Source organism: Idiotropiscis lumnitzeri, chromosome 11, assembly GCF_059441095.1.
Source record: "Idiotropiscis lumnitzeri isolate Australia: NSW breed Sydney's pygmy pipehorse chromosome 11, RoL_Ilum_1.0, whole genome shotgun sequence".
Lineage (NCBI taxonomy): Eukaryota > Metazoa > Chordata > Actinopteri > Syngnathiformes > Syngnathidae > Idiotropiscis > Idiotropiscis lumnitzeri.
This window is the reverse complement of record NC_142401.1, coordinates 9,642,823-9,669,981: the sequence shown is the minus strand read 5'-3', so window position 1 is coordinate 9,669,981 and position 27,159 is coordinate 9,642,823. Positions and strand designations below refer to the sequence as shown.

Genomic DNA, 27,159 nt, shown 5'->3' with positions numbered 1-27,159 from the left:
GAAGGCAGTTTTGACAGAGTGCAAAATTGTAAGGGACACATATGGATGGCTCAACCAAACAGGAATGTGGAAGCTCGACGAGCTCCCTGAAGCTAAAGCCTATCTCGCTCCATACAGACGAGTCCTCTGACAACTCCAGCTTTGTGTCTCCGAACATGCACGTGGTTTACTATCGTAGGTTTGCTATTCAGCCAAATACAATGCATCACCATTGAAGGGTGATTTTAGGTGAGATTTAGATCAATAAGCCCTGAGACATGATCAAAAAATGAAGTGCGCTGCCTCTGGTCAGCCTTTCATAAAAGACAAAATGACAAAAGAGGAAAAAAAAGTTTCATCAGGGATGATGTAACGTGTGCAGGAGTCGAAATGATTGTGTGGGAGGAAATCTACTACCGTATATCTTTTGTAACAAAGCCTGTATGGAATAGCAGTGGGTGCGAAATAGTAGTAGAATGGGGGACAGTGAGTATTGTGAAGCCATGATAAGATGTAGAAAGAAAATATAAACTCAGAGCAGCAAGGAAGTGCCAAACATTCTGGGGCAGTATTTATTGTTACCAGTAGGGGGCACAACACAAAATATTCCGTCGAGGAACCCGTTCATCGTGTATGTGCGGCAAGAACGAGAATGGAATGGAATGTCAGGGTGGGTATATGACGTTGCAAAATGTTCAACTCAAGAGTGACGTCGCAGTGACTTCAGAAGTTGCGTCCAATTGGAAAGTGGCTGGCAGAGTGATTTCAGAGCGCAAAACAGCAATTAAGAAAATGGGCGAACTTGTACAGCGGAACGGTCGAGCTTGCGCACAGTCTCAAGAAAAACTGGATATTGGGAGGTTAGGTCGGCAACACTGTTGCTGGCTGGCTTTTTTCAATCAGGAATTCAGCACTTTCAGAGCAGTTACGTTTGAGCGCGATGGCTCGCTTGCAGGCAGGAGCAAAAAAAATATATCAATAAATAAATAGAAAATAGAAAATGGAGTTTAGCTATGAATAATCAGCATCTCTGGTCAGTATAATACATTTAAATAATTCTTAATATATTTGTCACGTTATCAAACAAATAGTGACTGGGAGCTGCTCCAAATGATATTGTAGTGTAGAGGCTTAGAGTTGTTTGGGAAATAATAAAAGTGAATTTTTTTTCATGCTTTAGTAGAGGCACGGACTGTGACATTGTGTTTTAGTACATTATTTTGGAAAATCGCCATACTAAAGGACCAGGTCCAAAATGCCACACCTGCCACTTCTCTAAATAATACAGAAATAAAATATACATAAAAGGTATGTGCTTGTTCAGTGGGGTTTCCATTACATCCACAAAAAAAGTATCAAATTCCTTCTTGGTTATCTTATTGGCCGACGTCACATTTAGCAGCTGACAGGAGTTAATCCAAAGAAGAAAAGCATCCGTATGGACGGCGAACCTTTGTGGAGCGTGCGGTGACAAAGTTAACACGATCCCCTGTGGCAAAGCGGAGCTAATCTTTAAATTAGCTTCCTTTTATTTCAATGTGGAAAACACCCCCTGAGGATGCTGCACTCAGCATCATAATCAAAGCCAAGCAAAAGCTGATTATGGGGGCCATAATTGTTTTTGCAGCATGTTTGAGATGATGGACTGGGATGTTTATTGTTACAGCTAACTGTTTACTCCATTAAACTTCACCGGGTTCTCCGCTAAATAAGCAGCTAAAAAAAGCTCAAATTTGGCTTCTGTAAGATTTAAAACATGCACGTTATTCTGCATTCAGTATGAAATCTATTTCATGCCGGATTCAAAAAATACTGTGTGATGAAAGAGATTTTTAGAGTTAAATGCAAATTCATGTACGTATAATGAGATTGGAGTGAACGCCTCTTATTTTCTCGTTGAAGCAACCGTATCAGCCTCAGATTACTTATGGGGGGAAAAAAAGTCTACTTCAATGAAAATTGACTTTTCTGGAGTTATTGGGGAAAATGGATAAAATATTATTCAGTAGTCCTGTAGAAATTAAGACTAAAACTAGCATTGAAAATATATAGTGAAGACAGTAGATATTTTTGGCGTACAGGAAACAATTTCAATTTCAATCTTAAAATTAAATTTTCCTCAAATAGCCGCCATCCCCCCACTAGACGTCCAAATAAAATTAAAAAATTTAAAAACAAAATGGGTGAGCTATCAGCTTCAGACAAAAAAACATCTGATTTTTCACACTAGGAAAAAAAGTAGTAATTGTATTTTACAGTTCATGATTGGTAATGGATTTAAAAGACGTATTTTTAGAGCAATCTGCCTAAAAAAAAAAAATTAAAAACATCATCTGCAACTCTAAAGTACAACTAAAACATGGGCAATTAAACTTGGCCAAAAAAAATAAATATATATATATATATATATATATTTTTTTTTTTTAAATTTTATTTATGTAACAAAACTTTTCCAGATACGCTCTTTTCTGCGCTGATTCAACTTCTGCCCTGTTTTTCACTAGGAAAATGACAATGGTAAAAATCTGAAGCGCTTGGAAAAAGTTTTTTAATTGGCATCAAAATTACTTTTTGGTACACATAAGCCATCTCTGATTAAACAACACTTTAAATGCAGGCTTAATGATCTTGCTAGTTACTGTTTTCAAACCTTGAAAAAGCAATACTCAAACGCCAGCATTTTCAATCACTTCGTATCTGAATATGGAGCTCGTCAGACAAAGCCAAGGTTGTCCCTTTGTCAGCATGTCGTCATGTTCGATATTTGTGCTTGGGCAACCTTGAAAAGACCCTCCGGCATGGCCCCCACGCCAGCAGACACGGCTCAGATTCCTGCTGAGCCTCACCAGAAGTGAATCGCAACAGTAAAGTCATGGCTCTCGTAGCCGCCTCAATAATGAAGGAGACAGGCCGGGTAAAAAGGACAGTGACACCAAATGTGGTAGTGGGGGGGTGGAAACTGTGATCAGGACATGGAATGTACAGGAAGAATTCTGACAAACCACAATGGTGGAAAACGAGGGTCTCCTGTAATTACTTCGGCCAAACATGGGACACTGAATACAAACACGTTAAAAACAGTTGGATCAAAAATAACCCAATTTGGTAAAAAAAAAAAAAAAAAAAAAAAAAAAAAAAAGACCCAACTTTCTGGCAGTGTTCCAAAACAGTCGACTGAGCTTCACTTTACTTAGCAATGAAGCATCCAATAGTTGTGACAGTCGCGCTTTCTAGAATTTTATTTATTTTTTTTTTTTTACACTTTTCGTAAAAAACAACCGAAAAAGTTGAGTCAAATTGACCCAAGTAGAGGATCGATCTTAAAAAAGGTGTATACCCAGGTCAAGCAGGTGATATCGATTCACTCGCAAAACACAAGTGCACTTTTCATGCAAAATGTCCTCTCAGAAAAAAAAAGAAATCCCGGAGCTGTCCCTGCTAGGCTCCCATCGATATTACAGCTAACTAGATTCTAGCAACTAAGTTGAATCTCGCTTTCGTCTTGGCCCTTAGTTAAAAAGGGCTTCTTTCAAAAAAAGGCTCGAATCCATTTCAACCGTTGGGAAACCCAACAAGTTGTCTCAATAGAACGTCTTGTAGTATCTTCCATCAAGAGGATCTTTTCTGGCATGGGACAGAAATACTAAAATATGCAGTTGGCGTTATTTTATTATACGGATTAGCACAATCATGTTGAAGTCCCGAAATGATCAGGATGGAACTGTACCTGAAGAAAGACGGGGCAAACCACAGGACAAACTGTTGGAAGGACAAAAAAGCAATACTAAAGGGATAAATACAGCTTGCCCCATATTGGGTTTTTACGACAGTGTTAAGAAATAGAGGCTATTTGTAGTGCGTTCAAGACAACAATGAACACACACACACACACACACACACACACGCACTAATTAACAGTGAGGCAAAGAATGAACAGCTGTCTCGGTTTTCCATTTCACTATCACACTACTACTAGTTTCAGTCACATGCAGGCATCCTCATATCAGCCGTTTAGCTATTCAACTGCAGAAGTCTGGGGATGTAGTTTGCTGGAGACAAATTTGGAAATAATGCTCATACATGTGAAGTGAAACTTTTAGGAAAATGTCCAATTTGGCAGGACTGGTGACACGCTTTTCTGTGGTGTGTCGAATTTAGAAGATATTTGTTGTAATGCTACAGGGATTTCAACGTCAGTATGTGAACCATCAATGATGTTCAGAAGTAATTACACTTTAATTACACAGTTTTTGTTCTCGATGAGACGCTTGCGTGTTGGTGCTGCTGTTTTGGTTCGCAATGACATGCATATCGACTCAGAAGTCAAATGAGAGGAAAACGAGGTGCCTATTTTGGGTGAGGCATCTATTTTTTCAAACATCTTAAAGACAAATATTTGAGGGATCTATAGTCAAAACTATTTTGCAAAAATAATCCTCTCAAACAACACGGAAACCATGTACGTAAAAGTAGTGTACACATCGCTACGTCACTTCACATGCCCAGAGCAAACAGATGGTGAAGGCGGTGAGCACATTTGAAGATGGCACCAAAGTGGGAGCTTGAAATGAGCACTGTGGATGGAAGAGTCACGGCGTATTTACATGAGCGCGGCCAGTGCGTTCAGCAGTGGGAGTGCAGGCGGAAAGCCTTGATGACGAGGAAAATGTCCCAGCATGCACCCACACTCAACCGTGCCCGAAATCTCACACCCACGAGCTTTTCGCCGCCATCACGCTGCCTTTTGTGTAAGCACACATTCTCAGCAACAGAAGTTAATAATAGATAGATAGCGCCTTCATGTTTTTTCCCACTGTTAAGTTACTAAGAGGTGTGATTCTATGTTTTTTTGTTTTGTAATATCGTGCAGGCATACGGTGCGTGACACTATCAGTTCTGTAGTTATCATTCACTGGCAACTTGGTCTGCTTGACAGAGCTGATACACATTTTCTGCAAGCAACTTTCAAGATCAGTTTAGGCCTTGCACAAATTTATATACTAAGTAACAGAGGTGGGCAGAATGTTCCGGGGGGGGGGAGGAGAGACAAATTTTAAAAAAGGGTTCAATTAATCACAGCCGTAGGTGGATTTTAGTCCGGCCCACGTATCGGCCCTCGGGCATATGACGTGGCCGCGGCGAAATGGGCAAATGACAAAAATTGCCTCCGAACGCGTAAAAAGCGCCAGTACCAGCTGTGCGTACTTACAAGCATTGGGTAATATTCTTTGAGTCTATGTTTTCCGTGTGGTCCCTGAAGTACACATGAAAGTGATTGGCTCATGTTACGGGGTGAATTAAATGTTATGTTGTTCTATGTGAGATGCCGAGTCGTTGCGACAGAGAAGTTGAACAAAGCACAGTTGGAAGCACCCCATAGGTGAAATTGGGTGACTTTATCAACATTAAACAAGACACAATGGGTTGGTTCGTATAGAAAGAGAAAGAAGAAGAATGAGATGAAGAAGAAGGAGATGAATAAGACCATAAAAAGCCCGAAGGTAAGCACCTTTAAATAGTAAATTAGCCAGCTAGCCATCTTGAAATAAACCTTTGCCGTTAGCATCACATCTACGGCTGCAACATGCATTTTTTTGTTTTTTTGGAACTGGGTCGGGGGCCGACAATCTGTATGAATAAAGCCGGAGGGTCGAGGCAGGAAGGCTACCCAGATCGCAGCCGGAGGGCGGGGGACAGACCGGCAAAAAAGGGTCAAGTGCCCAGCTCTGCTAAATAATGAATTTAACATGAAAACTCCAAACAAGACTAGAGAAGAAAATCAAGAAGTTCATAACTAAGAGGCAGACGTGCAAATCATAAGCGCTGCACCAAGTTTTACATTTCATTCAAAATTGACTGCCCCAAAATCCGAACAATGTGGAAAGCCATGTTCCACACTCCAAAACGTCACATTCATAACAACAGAACATTTGTCGTGTGCGCCACTCAAGATAATGAGCCTCATAACGCATCTCCAGTCAAGTGTTTACAGTAACCAGTGGAGATGTTTTCTCTCATAACTAGAATTGTCATTAAACACAGCGTGCAAAAATAAGCATTTGGATGACAAGCACATTAGAGCAATGATTCTCAACAAGTAGGTCAGAGAGTCATTGGGGTCTTCTTTGTGCCATTTGGATTTTTTTATTTGATTTCACTTCTTGTTCCGTAGTAATGCAAGCCTTTAGATATCCTTGCTTAAAATAATATTAGTTGTTTTTAAATACATTAAGTGATAAATTCAACCGTTGTTGAGATCTTAGTTGAATTTTAGGGAAATAGTGGAAAAACAAAATGCAGCAACGTGAAAGCGTCGCGACAAACCGCATGGGCATCACATGATCGGCAGCCCAATTTCCAAAGATTCTTCCATCGCCCGAGCAGGACCCACTTTACATAATCATAAACCATTTTGTGCGCGTCATTAATTCAGCCCAGACTTGAAGGCATTTATTTAGTTCTGCAGGAGAAATGTGGGAAGCAGATCTGCATGTTTTTAGCCCGTACGTCAGGAAGAGCCAGTGTCACATTACCGAATGCTTCAGTCTGTGGGGAGGACGCCCCCTCGGAGCCTGAGTGAGTAGACATTCACTTTGATATTTTCCCCCTCGACGCTGCAAGGGAGGTCCTTTTCCGAGCTGGCCCGCGCTTATAGTCACGACAAGGCCGCTCAAGGCTGCCATGCTGGGGAAACGACAGTGAGGACCTTATGCAAATGAGGCGCATCGGAATTTCACACAGCTATTAGACAGTTTGGATTAGTGTGCAAACGTGTATGGTGAACCACCACCATTCGTTGGGACTGCAAGTATCTGATGCCCGCCCAAGAGGATCTGTTAGGTTTTCCGATAGATGCTATAAATGCCAGCGTACGGTAGTTATCTGAGATGAATCCATTTTAGAAAGTCTGGCTAAAACTAAAATCGGACGAAAAGCAATATGACCCCTAGAAATTAAACGCAGTTTATATTGAATAAATACAGTTTTAAATAAATAAAGTAAAATAAATGAGAAACTACTAGTGGATAAAACAACTTTTTTACCTTAACGTTTCGTGATTGCCTAAAGAAAACATGGTGGTGGGAGCACGGAGAGCTATTTTTGTACTTTGCTTTGCTTCTTGAATTCTGCTTCTCCACGCTTTTTCAAAAGTTAGACATTTGTGTCCGTCTGTTAGGGCTCTACACTAACTTTTGCACTGGCGCTACCAACTTTTTCAGCACTGGTTTTGATCATATATTTTTTGGGGGATGGAGGTAAAGCATGAGCTGATGTAAAGTTGTCTTATTTGGCATACCGTAGTTTTGCAGGATGCAAAGATTGAAAGATTGACAGCGACTCAAGATATATTTGCAACATATTTTGCCGTCACAAGAATTTTGTTTGCAATGAGCAACAGCTGAAAAAACAGATCAATATATAACCTTAAAAACAAAAGTCAAACAAAATAAACGATGCCAGGGCGTAAAACATCAGCACAAAGCAGTGAAATGACTAAATAACTTTATTTTTATTTGTATTAGTTCAACAAAATACTATAAGGGTATTACATATAATGCTTTTGATGACATTAAATCATAATTGAACATGAAAAATATTTAAAATTCTTTGTATTTATTTTCTATTATTTCTATTTATATCCAGTGTATTTATTCATCACAGTTGTATTTTTTGCAATAATTGGTAGGGGAATTAAAACTAATGTGTCTGGATGAAATTTGCCAGCACACACAGAAAAGTTGGCGATTGCCAGCATATTGGGCTCGCTTATTACGTTAAAAGGCTTCAACAGAATACAAGGTGTATTGTACAATGGAAGCGTTTATTCAACAACCCTCCCTGTCTGCCTGGCAACACTCGAGCAAGTTAAGGCACCATATCTCGTCAAAAGTAAGACCTTGAAAACAAAAGCAATCCATAATCATCGCACATTCACCACACTTTCATTGGCCAAATGTAGCCTTTACCTGTCACACTCAACAAATATGGCTTTGGCCTGAGCACAAAAACAGCAAATAGGTGAGTTTTTCAGTGATCGCAAAATGCCGGAGTTCACCATCATCTTCTGTGCAGGAATGAAGGGGCAAGTTAAAACTAACCCCTGATGTGAATTGACTAATAAAGACCACAGATGACTCTTAAGCATCTTGCCTACGCTCGCCTTTCAATCGCTCCATCCTTGCCCTTTTTATTCTGCCGAGCACTGCGCTGCACCCACAGCGTGCATGCAACCTTGAGCTGCCTACACAAGGCTGCGTTGCATTCACTCCGATCCCGGAGTGCAAACACGGAGCGCGTTGTGTACTTTGGACAAACGCGCGGAAGCAAAACAGCACAAACAGCGGACAACACCCTCGAGGGCGGACGCGGTTCTACTCATTCAATATCATTAGCTTGAATAATTAGATTGTGCCAACATGGCATCGCTGCCCCGAGCACATGAGATGCAAAGGAGTGTGATGTGTCTCCAGCAGGCTAGGGAGGATGACTAATGTACATACTCTAGACAACAGCCAATTAAATAATATTTTGTTGCAATTATAAAGCGCGACATACTGTACAGACATTAAAAGGAATCTTCTATAGACAATATACAATGCTTTGATTTGTCAGTATATAGAGCAACATCATGAAGTACACTATAGTATAATTTAGTCGAGTCTCTCCAAACCAAAGCTAAGGCACGCATTTTTTTGACAATAGTTCAATATCAATTAGGGGTGTGCAAAAAAAAATTTGATTGACTCAACTATCGTGGTTTTACATGCTAAGATTAAATAAATCAATGTCAAAGTTCAGAATTGATATTCCCAATTTCTCAAAAAGCAAAGTTGAAGCTACCACTTTCTTCCAGCAGATGGCAGCGCGGAGCCAATTTGTTGTGGCAAGTCAGGAGTTAGGTGAGTTATCTGGCTGCATTGACGGATATAGATGATTCAACTTTTAGACATAGGCAACAGGATAACGTTAAATTTGTGCTACAATTACAAGAATCTTTTGAATGCACAAGAACTGTTTTTGTGAAACTTATCCATCAAACAAGTTGAGCCAAAAATAGAAAAGAAGTGCGTACACGCACATACGAACATGTTACACACATACATGGAATCAAAGTGTGGCTTATAAATCAAATAAATGGACAATCGCCTCATTACATCTCTTACATTAACATCATATTGTGCACACTAACACAATCAAACACATTCGGATGGATACGTGGTGTCGAAGTAAAGGACGTGCGAGCTCCTGTGTTCGCCATCTCAGAACCTCATTATGGCAACAATGAGCCAGTTCAAAAGATAAAGTAGTCCTGAGAGTGTCAACTGTAATGCATGCACTCCATGGGCCTCCATTATCAAGCATGCATAAGCATAAAGGTGTGCGTAAAGCGCACATACGAATGTTCCCACGCATAGTATGGGATTTATCAATTTGTGCTTGTGTGCGAAGATTTGCGTAAATATATTTTATGCAGGAATTTAGAACCTCTTCTAAGCATCCTTTAATAAATGAGGCCCCATGAGAGTAATATTTTTCTACTTGCATTGTATGAACAACAAATTAATGTCACTGGAATAGAGTCGTCCACAAATAAGTTTTTACGGTGCACTGCTGGAGGAGCATGTGCGTTTACAACATGGCACAGGGTTAAAATTAAAATGTAGACAAAAATTGCACACGTTCAAAATTTGTTTTAGGAGCAGATATTTGGAATGGTATTTTTCTTCTTGATGTGTTATCGTTAATCAACTTGTTTTTATTTTATCTTTAGTCAAAGTAATTGTTTTTCTCATCATAGTGAATAAAAATTCATAATTATTGATAGACTGATATGAAATACGAACAACTTCATTTCCATGTTAAATATAAAGTGTTTAAAAAGTCAGTCATTTAATCTTTATATTGATTAGTTAATTTGACTTTTTCCTTGTGGTGTTGACCACCAGATTAATTATTATATTGTAAAATAAAATTATTTAATTCAGCCTTTTTTTCTCCAGATACTTAAAAAAGTATAAAAAATGGAATCGAATTCAATAAATATTAGATATTGAATGATGCTAAATACTTTTATCGCAATGCAATTTGCAGTTAAACTGTATTCAACAACTGAACATGTTAAATTATCCAATCGATTTTTTTTTCATGTCACCGAGGCTCCATATAGAAGAGCGCTGATATAAATTAGAATGTGTGGCAAAAAAAAATGGAGGTATCAGCTGATGCTGATTTTTAATGCTTCTGATTGGCCAAAATGAGATGGAGAACTGATAAATGGAATTACTGTTATTGTTGTTAATCCTACAAGGGGTCGTCAGTTTTTGTTAGAGTTTCGTCCCAATAGCAGTAACCAAAATTTATACGCAAGTAGGAATGTCCCGTCGTCTATCACTAAACTACGCAAATTACAGTAAATCAAATTAAACTCAATACGTACAGCAGTAACTGAGCATGCCTTCTTGTGATGCCATTTTTATGTTGTGCGCCGTCCATAACACAAAAAGCAATTCGTTCGGACCATCGTAAACAGAGACTCGCCTGTATCCTTTTAAAAAAAAAAATAAAAATTTGTGCGCACATATATATATGTACCGTGCACCTGTGGACGTGATTTTTTTAAAACACTTTCCACTCACTAACATTTTGAAGCATTTCGTCAGGACTAATAAGCAGATTCTCTTATTTGGTGATAAACACAAGAAATCGTTTCCTAAATATTCAATACGGCCACCCTTTCAGTCACCCAGATTGTCGTCAACTGCATTTGTGACTTCCAACAAAGGTGTGTCTTATGAAACATGCCCTACCTATACTTCATGCCGGTCCTCATGCTTTGTTCGCTGGAAGACGGCACACTCTGAACAGAGAGCTGACCAAGACTTCGAGCCACCATGGCCACGGCTCGGAATTTGCTTCGTGTCCCCGTATTGGGGCTGTTGGCGTTCTGCCGGTTGAGCCGGTCCTCCGTGGTGCGGCTCACCCCGCCGCGGTGGTCCGTGCACACCAGGGATACCTGCATCCTGGAATGGTCGCTCCCCAACAATCAAAAGTAGTTTTTAAAAATCAGCCGGATGAATTATGAATGAGCTGCGACCGTGAGGCTCCTTTGGTCCGTGAGGGTGTTTAGTTGTAAAAGGTGGCCTCGTCCCTGGGGCGAGTGTCACACGCCTTGCTTGTGTTAGAAATCACTTCCCACTCGATAAATGGACTGACAAGCTCACGATATTCCCGAGGCACAAGGATGGGACTGAAGATAAAAACTTCACAAAGTATGAATGAAGTAAAAATCTGACGATTTTCTTGCTGGGGGTCTTCCTTGATTCCGCCGTACGTCGCGTTCTGGCATTTAATGGGATGTTCATGAGAGGCTGACCGGCCGATTTAGAGTCCGGTAGTCTCCTTTCAAGGATGAGCTCGAAGCTGGAGTTTTACACCCCAATGCCGCCTGTTTCTTTCAAAAGGATGACAATGTAAAGATCCAAATCATGAGGCGGAGGCAAATACGGAAGATCCTCACATCTGCAGAGTCCACCTTGACAGTTGGGCCGGCTGCTGGAAATTCATTCTTCCGCTCGACCTCATCGTCACCTCTCTCACCGTCGCCTCGATTCAACTTACATCTGCCCGCCTTGTGCCGATCGGGAAGTGCTACGGTGCACATAGGCAAGAGATGGGAGAGGAACGAGAGAGAGAGAGAGAGAGGGGGAGGGAGGGAATGTGGTGGGAGGGATATGAAGAGCGCTACGAGGAGGAACATTCAAGGCAGCGTGAGAATGCAAGACATTGAAATCTGTTGTGTTGACACAAGAGCTCCTCGAAGAAAGGGCGCCGCATTATTTTCACGTCCACTTTTTGGGTCCGAGTGTTGCCCTGCAGGGAGCTTGAACACAAAACGTGTCCCCGTCCAAAGAAAAGGCTCACCCTGGCCAGCCCCATCAGTTCCCTAACGAGGGACTGTTCAACTGCCCATAAAATATTCATTATGTAACTTTATCTGTAACGATATGCGACAAAAGCAGGACGGTGACAGACAGAAATGAGTCGCAGTTAGACCGAGGTCGTTGCGTGGCGAGATAATATCAAATTGGATAAACTGTGCTCAGAAACACGACTATTGAAGGAAAACACACACATGCGCACACACACGCACACAATACAATGCAACTTGATTTTTGTGTTCTCACAACACAAATTGTCTTAAATATGGTCCAACGTCAAATGCAAATGCTGAGGCAAACAAAGAGAAGGCAGCTCTGCATTATCTGACTGCGTCTCCAAAAATACGTATTTTTTCGGCTTCAAGTGCAAATAGCATATTTGCTTGAAGACCCTATGATAGAACTTTTTAAAAGCAGATACTTGCTCCGTTTTCATAAATTTTGTACCCATATAAATTTTACAAGTGAATTCCCCGAAAATGGCATTACACTAACTTAGGTGTAAATGGCAAAATTTGGGGTGATTTCAGACATTTTTTGGGACTGTACAATGAAGTCCTGATTATTTGCGGTTCACTGCTCACTGGTTGCTGTAATTTAAACTTCAAGTATGGCGAAAGTTTACGTTGCTATTATTTCCCATGTAGAAAATGTTTTTGCAATCCAAAAAAAAAGAAAGGTTAACCCGCTTCTAGAAACCCATTGTGAGGCTGTGTTGGAAAACGATGCTCAACTAATCCATAACTTTGCTATTCACGGCGAGTACAAATTCACCTGTTTTTGCCCCCCTAAAATTATTATAAAAATTTAGAAATTAAACGCAGTTAATTGGGCTCGATGCAACAGCGTCTGCAGAATGACGTGACGAGTGGATGAGCTGCGCTCTCCCAGTAATCTAATACTCAAGCTTATCTGAGTGGAGCAGCTAGTGTGGCAAGCAGATAATTAAACAAGATGCCATCAGGAGCGGATGTGGCGAGTGAAGCACTTATACAGGCCACCTATCACTGGAATCTGGCAGACAGACTGTTGCAAACTGACAGCTCTATTCTTGGAACTATGACCTTTTTTTTTTTTTTTTATGTCACCTGACCTTAAATAGAACCCGGTCCGAAGGCTTTAATTCAATTGAAATCGGATTTGGAATCAACGTAGTACGCAGAGCGCAGAGAATCCACAGTCTAGTGAGGCATGCTCCGTTACGTTTACCTTCAAGTAATAAGAGGGGTGCCATAAATCATACTGAATGAGGAATTGTATCACCAGGCAACATCACATTATGGTGAACAAAAGCATTCACTCCCAAGGCTGTTCCACATCAGGGCTTGGCGCGCACTCGCCACAACAGTAGTGGGAATGTGATGCCATGTTCAATTCCGCTCAGCTCCTGGGCCCCAGGAGTTGTCGCATGGAGGAGATTTAATGAGGGTTGGGGGGGGAGGCCACGGACAAGAGCAAAAGGCTGCACAGATACAGCGGTGGAATACATTGTAATCGAAGAAAGACGCGTATGTATGTATGTGGTATGTCACATTAGGATGGATTTACTCTGCAGGTGTCAATCGGAATTAGGCCCCAATAGTTTACAAGTGAATGTTTAAAACTTAAACTAAAAAATAGAAAAATAAAACAAACAAACAACACCCCAAAATACAATTGTCATATTTTCTTAAAACTTTCACTATGATCTGAGACTAGTACATTAATAAAATGATATGACCACCATCTTGTACCTCTAATTACATTTTTATGAAACCACCACGCCCGAGGGAAAACAACCTACTGTATTTTCTGGACTATAAGCTGCTACTTTTTTCTCAGATTTTGCACCACGTGGCTAATACATCGCTAGGGACGCTCTATATTTCATAAAATACGCGAAATAAATCTAAATTTTTTTTTCTCTTGGGTCTGTTTTGTTTAAATTAGCAAAGTTGTTGCCGTTTTGAAAGGCACTTTTTTAAGACTCCGTTTATGTACCTTTATGTGCATTCAGAGTACAAAAGTGTTCCGTACATGCAATAAACACAATTTTCTTTTTTCAATATAGAAGACTGCGGCTTATAGCCTGGTATGGCTTGTAGATCTTTTTTTTTTCGGTTTTGTTTTTTCCCTAATAACAATTTAACACAGGAGCAAAAAAAAAAAAAACTAAAATAAATTGGAACAGTTTCACTTTAATTTTGCAGAGTCATTCCAGCCTGAGAGTATTCGGCAGGAATATAATGGAATTCTAGCTGTGCTTCTATATATATATATATATATATATACTGCACAGTATACTGAACGCAAGTGATTATTGACTTGGTCATTTCTAATCCATATACATCCTTTGTTGAACCTTTCTTTATCTGCATCGGAAAATCTGCACATTTATTGAGCGGCAGCGCAATGGAGGATAGACTTAGACTAATCAATACAAGAATGCATCATGCGATAGGCAAGCAATCCATCACCTAAATGAATCAACAGACGAGCTATTTTTCATTTACCGGTTCCTTTGGGCATTTTGTTCGGCCGTCTGACTTCCACCAACAGACGCAATCGCTATCACAAACACAACCCCCCCTCCGTCGCATTTTAATATTCATTGGTAATGAAAAACATTTCACACAGAAGGGTTTTGTAATTGATAGATGCACCAGGAGCTATTGAGAGCAATGAAGATATGCAAGAAGACAGCAACGCAAATATGCTTAAGACAATAAACCATTGCGAAATAATCAGCGAAAACCAATCACAGTCATAGAAATTGTTTGGTGAGCATTACCTAGGGTAGGTGTGGGAAAACTACGGCCCGGGGGCCACATGCGGCCCAATAAATGTTTTAATCTGGCCCGCCAAACTTGAAAAAAATTAAATGAATAAAGTTGAATGTTTTATTTTCTAAATACTTTGGTGTGTCAAACACAGATATTTTGTTGTAATGCTTTTGTTCATTTTCATTTCAAATTAAATGTTTTTTCCTTTTTCTCCGATGAGGTGAGGTTACCAAAACACTTTTCATTTTGTACTGAACGCCACCAACATCCAACCGGCAAACTCTCTAATGAGAATAAAAAGGATTACTGTTGGCCGTTACCGCGACAAACAAGAATGCTAACCGGTGCATAGCTAAGCGTCATTTCTCCCTTCTCTCTCTAATAAACGACAACATGTCTGGATCCATGAAATTAAAACCGGAGGCGCTTGCAGCTTTTCTTTTTTTCCACAGTTGCCTGTATGAGTGTCATGTATGCACGAAACAAATAACAATAAATTGGGCAAAATCATGCTGAGAACAATACACAGTGATGATAATTTAAGCGGAAAATAATAAAAAACTAAAGTTTAAATATGTCAGGAATACAAAAAAAAAAAAATCATAGTCTGAATATGACCCATGATACCTCCTAGAAATCAGGAGAGTGAACTACTACAACGGCAGTGAGGCACGACTAATAAAGTCTTCTCACCCCTCTTTCCCAAATAAAATTAATGTTTCCGCATCTATAATTCAGACAGTGTTTCGCACACTTTAATAAAATATTTTTGCCACACCACTATTGGGAAATTATTTCACACCGACTAATAAAGATGCTTTTGAGTGCTGCAGGAAACATGGAATGAATTCATGCTTTGACACGAGAATATCCAAAACATGCTATTCTGATCTTTACATAATCGCTTCGAGTGCATGTGTAAAGTTGCTAATTAGCCACACGTGCTTCAGGTGACTCACAATTCCTACAAGGCCGTTGCACAACTCACTTCGAATGCGAGCGAGTAACAACTGAACAAAAACAGCAAATTCTGACGAGCCGCCATTGTAATTTGAAAATGAGACGAAACAAATCTCACTTTGGTGTCAATAAATCAGTTTCCTCCCACCTGTTGTTGTTGTTTTTTTTTTCTTCTTTATTTTACTCTAAGTGCTCCGCGGTTATCCAAAAATCTACTGAGCTGCTAAAATCCCTCTCAGGCAATCATGTGAGCGAAAGCAGAGCCCCGATAGGGCCCCCGTTTTAGTCACAGTGCGGAGGAGGACGAGAAGGGAAAGGCTTTATATACTCGAAGTACACACATTGCTTCGATCACAATTACAGCGACGCGAACTTCTATCTATTGTAGCAAATGACAATGATAAGCTGCAAAAACTCAAATCTAAACAAGACTGAATCCAGCGGTGCCCTGAGATAAGAATAATTCAGCGGGAGGCTCGCTATGTTCACCTGCTTGAAGAAATTTTGTCAAATTCATGACTCTTTATCGTTCTTTTAAGCCCAGTTCGTGCAGCATAAATTAAACCTTTTATTGGCAATATGAGAAAAGCCTCTGTTTGGTACGATGATGCTTTGACAAATCAATGATGCTGTACCATAATGAGGCCACTGGAGAACATGTCCGAGACGCAGGAAAGAGGTGCAGCTCCAAAGAGCGACCCCCACCAACTCCCACTGCTTTTTTTTTTTTTTTTGTGCAAGCGGCAAGGCGACAAGCGAAGAGAGAAGGACCGCTTTAATTGACAGGGCATTTAGAAGGCACTCTGACCACAGAGGGAGCACTGTCACGAGGAGTCATCCTACAGCACAACAGCGGCATTATCTCTAAAAATAGACACTGGCTCTTTGAATCAGTTTTACAACAGCAAAAGCGGGCCTGATGCAAAGAGCACCCACGGCGTCATGATGGAAGAGGGGTTGAAAAAAAAATATTTTTTTTTTAAATGCAACGGAATTTGATCTTGTTGCTCGTGTCACGCATAAAAAGTCGCTTTCAGCGGGAATAATCACATTTCAATTCCATTTGCTTAATGCTAACACATGCAAAACGCCATAAATGGGCAACCGATGCATGAACGAGAAGAGTGCAGCAACACATGTAGAGCGACAATATGACAATACTCACAGGCATATTTTCTTTATCCTCTGTAAAAAAAAAAAAAGATGACTAAAACTGCATTACAGAGTCACTAAGTTTTGGCCAAGCCACACGCACCAAAAGAAGACTGATATCAAAGACGACATGAAGAAAATGGATGGGTGGATATAATTTGCCGTTTTTTTTTTTTCCATGCGTACGGTTGGTTGATTTTCACCTGCTTCAGTTAATACTCTCTGAGCCAATCCTGTATCTTTGTATCATTCCTAAGAAAGCTTCGGCACGGGTAATGGGCCAGGACATCAAGCGTGGCAGAAGGTGATTACTAGTGCAGCACATACTCTGGATTAAAGCCCTATCATGTGTGAGCGTCTGCCAGCTGTCCAACTGAAGGTTTAACTTATACTTTCTCACAGTATAATTGAAGGGCATTAGTCAGGATTTGAGGAAACTCGGCAAGATGGAATCTCTTGAGGTGGGGGATGGGACAACAGCAGAGTGTGTGAGTGAGCGTATGTGTATGTGTATATGCATGTGGAGTGGCAGGGTGAGTGGGTTTAAGGGAGTTAAAGGAAAGTGACGTGAAGTCTGACAGATTGACAGCAATGATTGACAGATGTTCTAATGTATCCTGAAGTGCCGGCTAAGCATTCCTAATATTTGCCCAGCAAAAGCAAAAGAAATCAAGACATTTACTTTGTACTTTCCTCTTTAGGAATTCCTTTGAAAATCCATCGGTTGTCCTCACCAGGACCGAGGGGGTGCTAGAGCCTATCCCAGTAGGGTGCGCCCTGACCTGATCGGCAGCCAATCGCAAGGTAAACAGAAACGAACAAATTTGACGTTAAATGCTTTTCATTTGTACAAAAAAAAATGCCCAGAAGAAAAAAAAATGCTTGACATCATTATTATTGCGTCCCTGAGATGAGTAAATAATGACCCATAGCAACACTGATTTCTAAACCCACCTTGCAATATCATATCAATATCAATGTGTAAAAAGTAGCGCCCTCTAGGGGATGAAAATTGAAAGCCAGTCATCCAAATTGAAATGCAACAAAAAAAAAAGGGCTGGATTACTTTTTCTTATGATGAATGTAGGATCGAAAATGGCATTTTCAATATTTTTCAGTATTTGTTGTTTCTTCTCTCTGAAGAATTATCTCATCGCCATTGCCAAAGCGGCTTGGCAAATGAGAAAAATAAAATTGAATGACACAAAATCTTAAATATGAAATAACACCCATCTTTGTTTGAATAAATCTGGGAACACCTAATAAAACGCAAGAGTGACCCACTAGTCACATCTGTGAATAGCCATCGCTTCAATGCCTTAATTCCTTACTCTCCGGAGAGCACGTGAGATCTCCCTGCAGAAGCGTGCAGCAGAGCTCACTTCGTCTTTGCCGCTGTCCCCGATGACACATCTAACAGGGCAGGAGTGCTGAGACATGCAAATTGCAAAAAGAGGACAGGGAAACCCTCTGTGCTTATATAATGTAATTATGTAAGATAAGTCATGCCTTTTGGCAATCCATTTTAACATATTGTGTATTCACCGAAATGGCTGAACTGGAAGGACCTAAAAAGCACCAAAATAAAGCCTCATTGTTCCTGCATACACACAAGTTATATTGTGTATCAAAAACCGTGGAGCCTCCACTTCTGAGTGATTCAACCTGCTATTTTTTTGGGGATACCAGGCGTATAGAAAAGTTTTATCATGCTGATGAATGCCACAAGATGGAGGAAAAGCTCTACATTTCGATTAGACAGTGATGACCAACCAAAAGAAGTTTCAACTCACTCTCATCTTCACTAAACAATCATCATGCTTGTTCCCTTGCTTTAATCATAGACTAGGGAAAAATCACATGGTAGAGTTGAGACGTAGATATGCGATAGCCGGCACATAATTGGCGCAATGTAATTTGGCGACTCAGTGAAGTTTTGAACTCATAAGAGAAAATACAATCGAATGTTCAGCAGCACACATTTTTTTCCTTTAAGGACAAGGCATGAGGCAGCCCTGGGTGCAGTGGCTAAATTGTATGAGACAGAGCCGCCACCTAAAACGGAGTCATTTCAACTTGAGCATGACAAGTGGGTGTTAAGTGTACTGTAATTCTTTATCCTGTATTTTGACCAATAATTTGTTAAGTCACTTGGAAAAGATTTTAAATTGTGAAAAAAAGCAGATATATCCCCTTTCATGCTTTCTTTTTTTTTTAGCTGTAGCTGATCACATTTACTGTATTTTGACCATCATTAACACTTTAGCAGTTCATCCGGAGACAAGTATTCTCGCCGATTCCCAATTAAAAGTCTACTTCATTGTGTGGACAATGTGACAGATTGCACCTGTAATTTAAGATGGCTCTTTAATCAAAGGATTAAGCATTGCAAAAGGATGTGAATTTCATCTGATAGATTTGTCACACATGAACAACGACTAGAAAAACTGACGCCCCCTCCCCCCAAAAAAGTCATCCGCAGCACTTCCCACTTCTTGTGCCAACAAAGCCTTCAGACTTGAAGATTTTGACAAGCTGTCAGATTAATCGAGACAGAAAAAGCTTAAAGGGGCACCCGGACAGCCTAACAAACACCCAAACATCACCTCCCACTTGTGAGGCAAAGACGTCACAGTTGGGGGGACTGCTAGGCATGGGGGGGTTTAAAAAATAAAAACACAAACAAACAGGTAAAATTGAAGCAGCAATGCTCCACTGTATACATAAAATGAGTCCTCAAGAGAGGGATTGCCTGCAGATAAACAATCACAGTTTCCCAGGCTGACACACGTGCTACACTTTCGCTGAGAGTGCCAAAAAAATAAAATAAAATGCAACTCTGCAGAATGTGTCCGGGAATTAGGACCGGCCCATGTTGTGAACCGGGAACATCCGTGAGAAATTGACTCACTCCCCAAAAAGATTTTAATTTCTTACAGAAGTCGCAGGATGGCGGCAAAGCACTAGTTTAGTCTATAAAGCTCCTCAACTCACTTCAACATAGTTCCATGGCACTAAAGCAATACTTTTTCAAGAACAACAATGATGTTGACCCAGCAATTTTGAGGCCTTGACAACACATCAAAGCCAGATCTGCCAATCAAATAGTTTCTTCAAAGCATCTTTATGAGTTGAACGAGGGTGTGTGTGTGAGAAGAGGCAAGCTATTAGGAGAGAAGTCCAGGGACTAAAGTTTGCAAAGAAAAACACATAATGCTGGGAACTCGTCTTCACCCACACCAAGAAAGGACAATAAAAAAAGCAATTTTCCAGCTGTTGATTTTTCGCACATATTTACCATATATAAATCCCTAACCACATTTGGGTGCTTTAAAACAAGACACTGAGAAAATGTGTTTACCCGAAAAATCACTTTATTTTCAAATGCTAATTATTTCACATTTATTGTATGTTGTAGCAGTTAAAACATGTCACTAAGCTCTTTTGTCAAATAGGAATGGCATGGTGGCAAATCTGTGGGGTTTCTCCATGTACATACTCTAATGTCCACATAGTGATGTCATGGACATTTTCCTTCCTGGACCTGAATCAGTTCAATGTGAAAACAAAGTGCCCGAATGGAACACGAGGCCCCTCTAGTGGCCTACAGATGATACTGGCAGAGCACTGCTAAAGATGGACCTCCAATGATTCATTCATTCAGTCAGAAATTCTCTGCAGGGTTGCCCTCTTTAGAGCCACGGGTAAGCTGGAGCCTATCCTAGCTGACTTTGGGTAAGAGAAATAGGAAACACCGTAAGGGCACATGCGGACAAACTATCATTCACACTCCAAATTGTGAGGCATTCGCGCAAATCACAAGTCCACCTGCCTGCATCTTTTTCAAACAAAAATGTCTGACATCCAGGCAGGTAAGTAGCATGATCTTCTGCCCCCTAGTGTCAACATATAATTAATGCATTTGTATATGCCGCATATACCGTATAAGAAAATGCCAAACCACTGGCACACAGTAAGTAAAACAATTTCATAATGAGTCCATAAAAACAATTGACTGAATATGGAGAAATGGTAATGGTAAAACATAGTTGTAGTATGCGTGCATAAGCGACCAAATGGGGGTCATTATCATGTCCATTAGTGGAAGTAGCAAGCTATGAAGAGCCATACTTCACTCTCCGATTTACTATACGTCGTTCACATGGAGACACACTGCTTCCTGTCTGGCCCACGCAAGTCAAACTGTCTGGTTTTGCTTAGCCGTAATGAAAAATGTGACATCTTATAACAGCGCTGTAGATATTGCAATGTTTATGAGAGGGTTGGTGCTTGTTGTGTAGAAATAGAGTGCATCGCTATTTATGTGGATATTTGCTTGGTTTGAACGTGTGTGTGGATGTATTTGGTATGCAAATAAATGATGTGAAATGGGTGCTGTCGTCAAGTACTAGGAGACTTATTCAAATCAAAAGTACTACTAAGCAGATACAGATTTTTTTTAGGCTGATGCCAAATTTGGGCAAAAAAAAAAATATAATAATAAAATAAAATAAACAGATTAATGCTCCAATAAATCAAAAGGATAAAATGCAGAATTTTTTCCCCCAAAATTAATTTCAGTGAACGTCAACTATCCGCATATGGCCTGGTCATTATTCCCTGTGAATAGCGGTGGCCAACTGTAAATATATTTGTTCAAAAAAAGAAAAAAAAAATAATGTTTGGTTTCCAGAATGCATAGTGTGGTGCAAGACACTTAATCAATGTTTTAAGAACATTAATCCTTTAGGACATTTAAGTTGTACTATATTTATATTTTATTATTAGTTTTTAAACAAGATTGTATGTAAAATAGTGAGATCCAGGTCAGGCTTTCGGTTGCGTGTAAAAATGTAGGTCAATTAATTCCTTGCACATCATGTGTTGCTAACGTATGAATTTATTTCTTTCATTCAGTATTTAGGTGATTCTATAGATTTACAGTATGTGCAAAAAAATAATGAGACCAGCGTCATTTGTGTCCAACTGCTGTAAATGGCCATAATCATCTCACTTAATCAGCTGACCAATTAATTGGTTTGGCCTTAAAACTGTGTGCATGTGTATCCGTACGAGCGTGTAAAACTACAGACTGGAAAGTGACAATGATTTGACTGCCCATTGCTTGTTGTTGGGCCACAAAAAAAAACTATTCTGAAAAGATCTCATGGAATGTTGTTCTTCATGTTGGGACTGGTGAGTGTACCGTTTGTCTTGATAAATAAATGATGGAAGGAAGTATATGAGAGAAGAGTAGTAGTAGTAGAATAAATGATTTATATTGCCAGGAACATACTGATACGGTATATCCGTCGTATTAAAAACGTGAAAGATGATCCAGCGTCTGTGACATACAAGCCTCAAGGACCACTCAAGACCGAAAAGCGCGTATACACTCAGGTCACTGATCTCTGTCAACAACAACAGCAGCGGCAGCAGCGGCAGCAGCAGCCGCCATGCCTGACATGTTTCGCAAAATGCAAAATAACTGTAAGGCAACCAGCTAATGGTAAGACATGACCTTAGCCCTCTGCAGCGACTCAACTGCATTTTGTTCTGCCATTTCTTTGTGGGTGCCGAATAATGCTTTACTTTCCATTAACCGAAGAAGTTTATACATTTGGTGGAGGCATTTTCCATACAGTCCAGAAAAAGTGGAAATTGTGCGATTTTTTGAGGCACTGATCTAATTATGTATAAAAGAAGGCCACAGCGTGCAGAGTGATTGTTTTGAGCACGCACTGATGGCCAGAATACATGAAAGTTAAAAACTGCTCAATATGTAACTGTCACTGCGCAGTGGCTCGCGGTGTGGCGTGTTCAGTTGGAGTGGCAGCGCAATGTCATGACGTCTCGGCAAATCGAATAGGACAGATGGTGGCAGAGTGATTTCAGTGTGAACAACAAATGAGTTTGACAAAGTTGTACTCTCAAAACAGCATGAAGAAAATAGAAGGGAGTTATTCATGTGGTGTTCCAGACAAAAGTTGTACTGGGACATTGTAAAGGCACAGCTTCAAGTACACCTCGAGGCGATCTTGCTGGCGCTGAAGCTTTAGGACGAGACTAAACTCCATCAGATCCTACCATGACATTTGAATTGGACTGTACCAGTGGGGACGTGAGGCGTTCCACTCAAAATACCAGCAACGAGATCTTCACGACAATCTCAATAACTATCACTTTTTTGGCGGAAGCTGTTCATCCATCCGGTATAAATCCTGAAACATTCCACCCTTGATACAAAAGATTAAAAAACGTCACCACCCTTTTATGGGCCGCAAAACTTCTCCATACGTACGTACCAGTAGTCAGTTCGGCAAATATGCAGCTGCCCACATACGAAATGAAACCGTAAGCCCAGAACAGAAAACCCAGAAAAAGGAGGAAAATTGAAGTCGTATTTTAAACCAAATCCTCACACGATGTGTCGCCAAACCTCACACATCTGGCCTCCTCCAAGCATATTCGTACTTTGCCGGTCCTGAATGCTGCTTTCTTACCTGTACTTCATGCCTGTCTGATATGACACGCACTCTTCCAGAGCCAAGCCGTTCATCTTCAAGAAGTCTTCCATGTTCTTCACTTGAGCGGCGATCCTCTGTTCGCGCAGCCGCTGCAGCTCACCCTGGTCGGTGGGCCTGCTCGGCGGCTGGTTGAGCCCCTGGTCCGAGTGGTAGCGGTTGATCCCGCTCCGGATGCTCTCACTGTACGTCATGGACAGCATCTTTCCACTGCTGCTGCTGTTGCTCTTGCGAACGCCGCTGCTCGGCGCTGACGGTTTGGGGATCTGCAGGTTTTCAGCAGGACAGTGACCGGACTTGAGCGTGCTGGGAACCCCCTGGGGGCTACCGGCATAGCCTCCCGCAAACATGCCAACCCCACCCCTCCTCTTTTGCCTCCTTGACAAATTATGAAGACGGAGCGAAGGGTCCACCTCCCTTAAATAGCACTTGCTCCAATTAAAAAGGTGCTCTCGTGTTCTGGGCTGCACAATGACCATGCATCCTGTAATCAACACGGCCTACAACCACCCGCACCCGCCTCTCCCTCCCCCGACAGGTGCGCCACGGGCAGGGTGACACTGATAGGCAGCATTCAAGTGCTCAAGAAACAGGACACATGCCATTTAAGACATCCAGACATGCAACAAGCGAAAACATGAACACAATCCAACTCGGAGTGGACGACAAAAGGGAAAACCGCCATTTGATTTGAATACAAAAACAGCAGCAGGACCCAAAATAATTCTTTGGGTTTTTAACCAAACAAGACACTGGCCAATAGAAACTTTGTTTTAACATCTCTGAATCTCTTATTCAATAACCATCCCTCTATAATTCTCAAGGAGAATCGCTGCTTTCCATCTATCAACAGAGGGCAGCACTGAGTTGATTACGCCAATAATGCGTGAGAACAGCATGTACGCACCTCTGCTGGAATTTTAATGAACATACTTTCGGTTGTACAAACAAACCACTGCCAATCATTTAGTCTTTCACATACCACACTCAAGATCAAAATTTGGAAGAACATTATCGAGTAAGCTATCAAGAAAAATAATCGTGTAGCATTTGCCAGTGAGGTTAAGTGCAGCAAAGACGTACATTTTTTTTTTTTTTTTGATGTTACACACATACATGTGCAACTTAACATGGAATCATCACATTAAAAGTGTCTAAGTGCCGAAAATGTCCATTCTGTTCGAAGGCGCTATAATGTGACTTCAACATTAAGACACCACTCACATGTGATGGAACAATTCAAGTTCTCTCCATTTGAACAAACTTACAAAGTGGACTTGAAAATGAGGCAGCATGCACGCTCCGCACGGAAAAGTTCATCCTTTGCACATGCTAACAAATGTTGGCCTCTGGCGCAAAGATCTTTTCCACAAACTCACCCGGTTTCTTTGGGGTCGGCTCATGAGCAAGGTCGGATGGTGCGAGTCTGATCTTATAAAGCCACACTGCACTGCAGACCGACCAAGCGGGTCCACCCAAACTGGGAGTGTCTTACTTGGAAACGTCTAAACCAATTAGTGAGTAAGGGTGCGCATCCCTTTTCCTCTCCTCACCACTCGGACCACCATCTACCACCGCGAGCAACACCTCGTCTCATCCACTCCCGGGGAGCTCTCGTGGAAGAAATCCATTTACGGCGTTTAGAGGCTCTGTCCTGTTTCTGCGAGCCTCAGCAAATAATATCAGCACTGAATTATTCACCAAAGCTTTTTGCGCTAAAAGCCCTCTGATTGTTGTTGCACAGGAAAGACTACTTAGAGCAGCGCAATAATCAGCTACGCAAGCTTGAGCGCATGTTGAAAACGGACAAACACAAATGCTGAGCAACCGCCGCCACGCTTGCATGAGGACGTGTCGCTGGAGACTGTCAAACCACAAATCACGACCGAAACGCGTGAAAGCCACACTGGTGAATATAAATGGATATATTTCAGGTCAAGGTCAGAAACAATTTGTTTTGGATTCCAATTCTATGTTCGAGCCCCAATTTAATAATCAATTCGAGTGGTGCGTTGACAACTGGTTAGCACATGCGCCTCACAGTTCAGAGGTCGCAGTTTCAGATCACTTTTTATTTTTGCAAATCTCACCAAAGAAGTTCCATCACAGATCAAAGGTCAGCAACCTTCTGTTTCACGTCAGGAATCACGTCCCTGCAAAACTGCTTTAAAACTGACGACGGCCAAATAATAAAATGTCAAGGTACAAATGTGGCATATTGGAAATGAAACAACTGGATGAAAGACATAACAGCATAAGTACCGGCAAACTGTGCATTTCTTTCTCCAAGGCAGAGCTCCCCCCCTCCTCATACGGACTGACTGGTGCGTCTTCCTCATCCTGAATATCGTTGAGGTTAAAGTTAATGTAAGGCACGGGACATTAATTATGATGCCGTAAGCACAACACAAACACTACGTTATCCGATTAAGTCAACATTAGTCCGCCAGGCTCGTCCGAGCAACGGAGAGAACGAGGCTGTATCGATCGGCTTCATGTAGAGGAAGGGGGAGCAGCGAGTCAGACAATTTTGCACTTAAAAAAAAATTTAATAAAAAGGACAGAAAAGTGCAAGGCGCCAGGCTAGCACTCATTATGAGGTCATTACAAACACATTGACGTAGTTTGTGCTTTTTAGCACTCAGATCGGCAGGATGAGGCTGAAAAGACATGTCCAGTCGTCCCTTGCTACATCGCGGGTAACTTTCATTTCACCATCACCATTCTCATCAAAGCGCAATGTTGAAATTACACAACTGCACAGCCTCGGTAAAATAAACTCTTAGATAATTAAATACAGCAAACCAGGACTAAATTATAACCCCTCCAGACACAGCTCCCGGTGCACTTTCAACTGCTTTATTGGGCAAAGGCAATAAAATAAACAAAAGCACATATTCACACACGACTTGCCGATTGCCACAACTAACCCAGACTCATTGAATACGCAGAAGGACGGTTCAGCCAATCAACAGCCGGACAAATTTACGCTCTCATTCATTGATGCCCGCATCCCTCACCAGGCCAGGCCACGACTTTTAAAGTCACACGCAATTGGTTACAGAGAGGCACAGATACGACAGTACAGTGACACATGAAGATGGCTAAATGGTCAAACGTAATAATTCTATTTAATTAAAAGCCACCATATGGCGCCAAAACAACATTATATTTCTCCAGCATGAGGATAAAAACAGCAAACAGAAGAGATTTTCAGCAAGAAGTGGAGGATATAGTCGGTCCCAAGAAAATTTGCGTATGCGGATTCTCAAATGCCGAAACGCGAATATACACTGTGAAGTACACTTGTTCATATTAGTTAAGAAAATGTTTCGCTGATTTTACTGGGGTTAACTTGTTTTTGACACTTGTAAAATTTTGCAAATAAATGACACTTTTTGTCCTTCAAGATATACAGCCAAAAAAAAAAAACACTAACATTTGCTCGCTCATAACCATGATGCAATTATTGCCATTTAAAAAATGTTTTGAGGGAGAACTTTCAACTGAATCCAAGGTCACCCCTATTGGATCTATGCATTGCTAGCCCAAAAAGTACATCATAAAGGAACGCAACTTTGCCTCAGGAATGTAACTGTGTGTGAAATAGTTGGGGTGAAGGATTGATACAGAGAAAGACAAATACCTGTAGAACTGCAGCTGTCGTTTTGGACTTCCATAGCGAGCACTGAAGGCATCAGGAGACAAGAGCAGAAGTCAGGGTGCTGGTTAATGTAAGCATGGAAGGGAAGAGGTTAGTAATGGTGGCAATGTCAGCCTGAGAGTGAAGACCGCAGGGACAGAACATGAATACTTGCTCAAAGCGGAAATGCAGAATACTAA

At 41.0% G+C, this 27,159-nt stretch overlaps 1 protein-coding gene across 5 annotated transcripts in view; it reads right to left on the bottom strand.

The window, feature by feature from the left end:
* Nucleotides 1–27,159, bottom strand: part of kcnab2a (potassium voltage-gated channel subfamily A regulatory beta subunit 2a) — a 64,467-nt gene that overhangs the window by 16,374 nt on the left and 20,934 nt on the right. For 2 of the 5 annotated variants that reach the window (XM_088309152.1, XM_088309153.1), the window contains exon 3: nt 26,963–27,004. The exons of 1 other annotated variant lie outside the window; for it this stretch is intronic. In XM_088309152.1, coding sequence (XP_088165278.1) covers nt 26,963–27,004 — 42 coding nt within the window. Of the gene's footprint in view, nt 1–10,787; nt 11,623–23,295; nt 23,667–26,962; nt 27,005–27,159 lie in introns of those variants that run through there. 2 more of the 5 variants (XM_088309150.1, XM_088309151.1) reach the window with 2 other exon arrangements.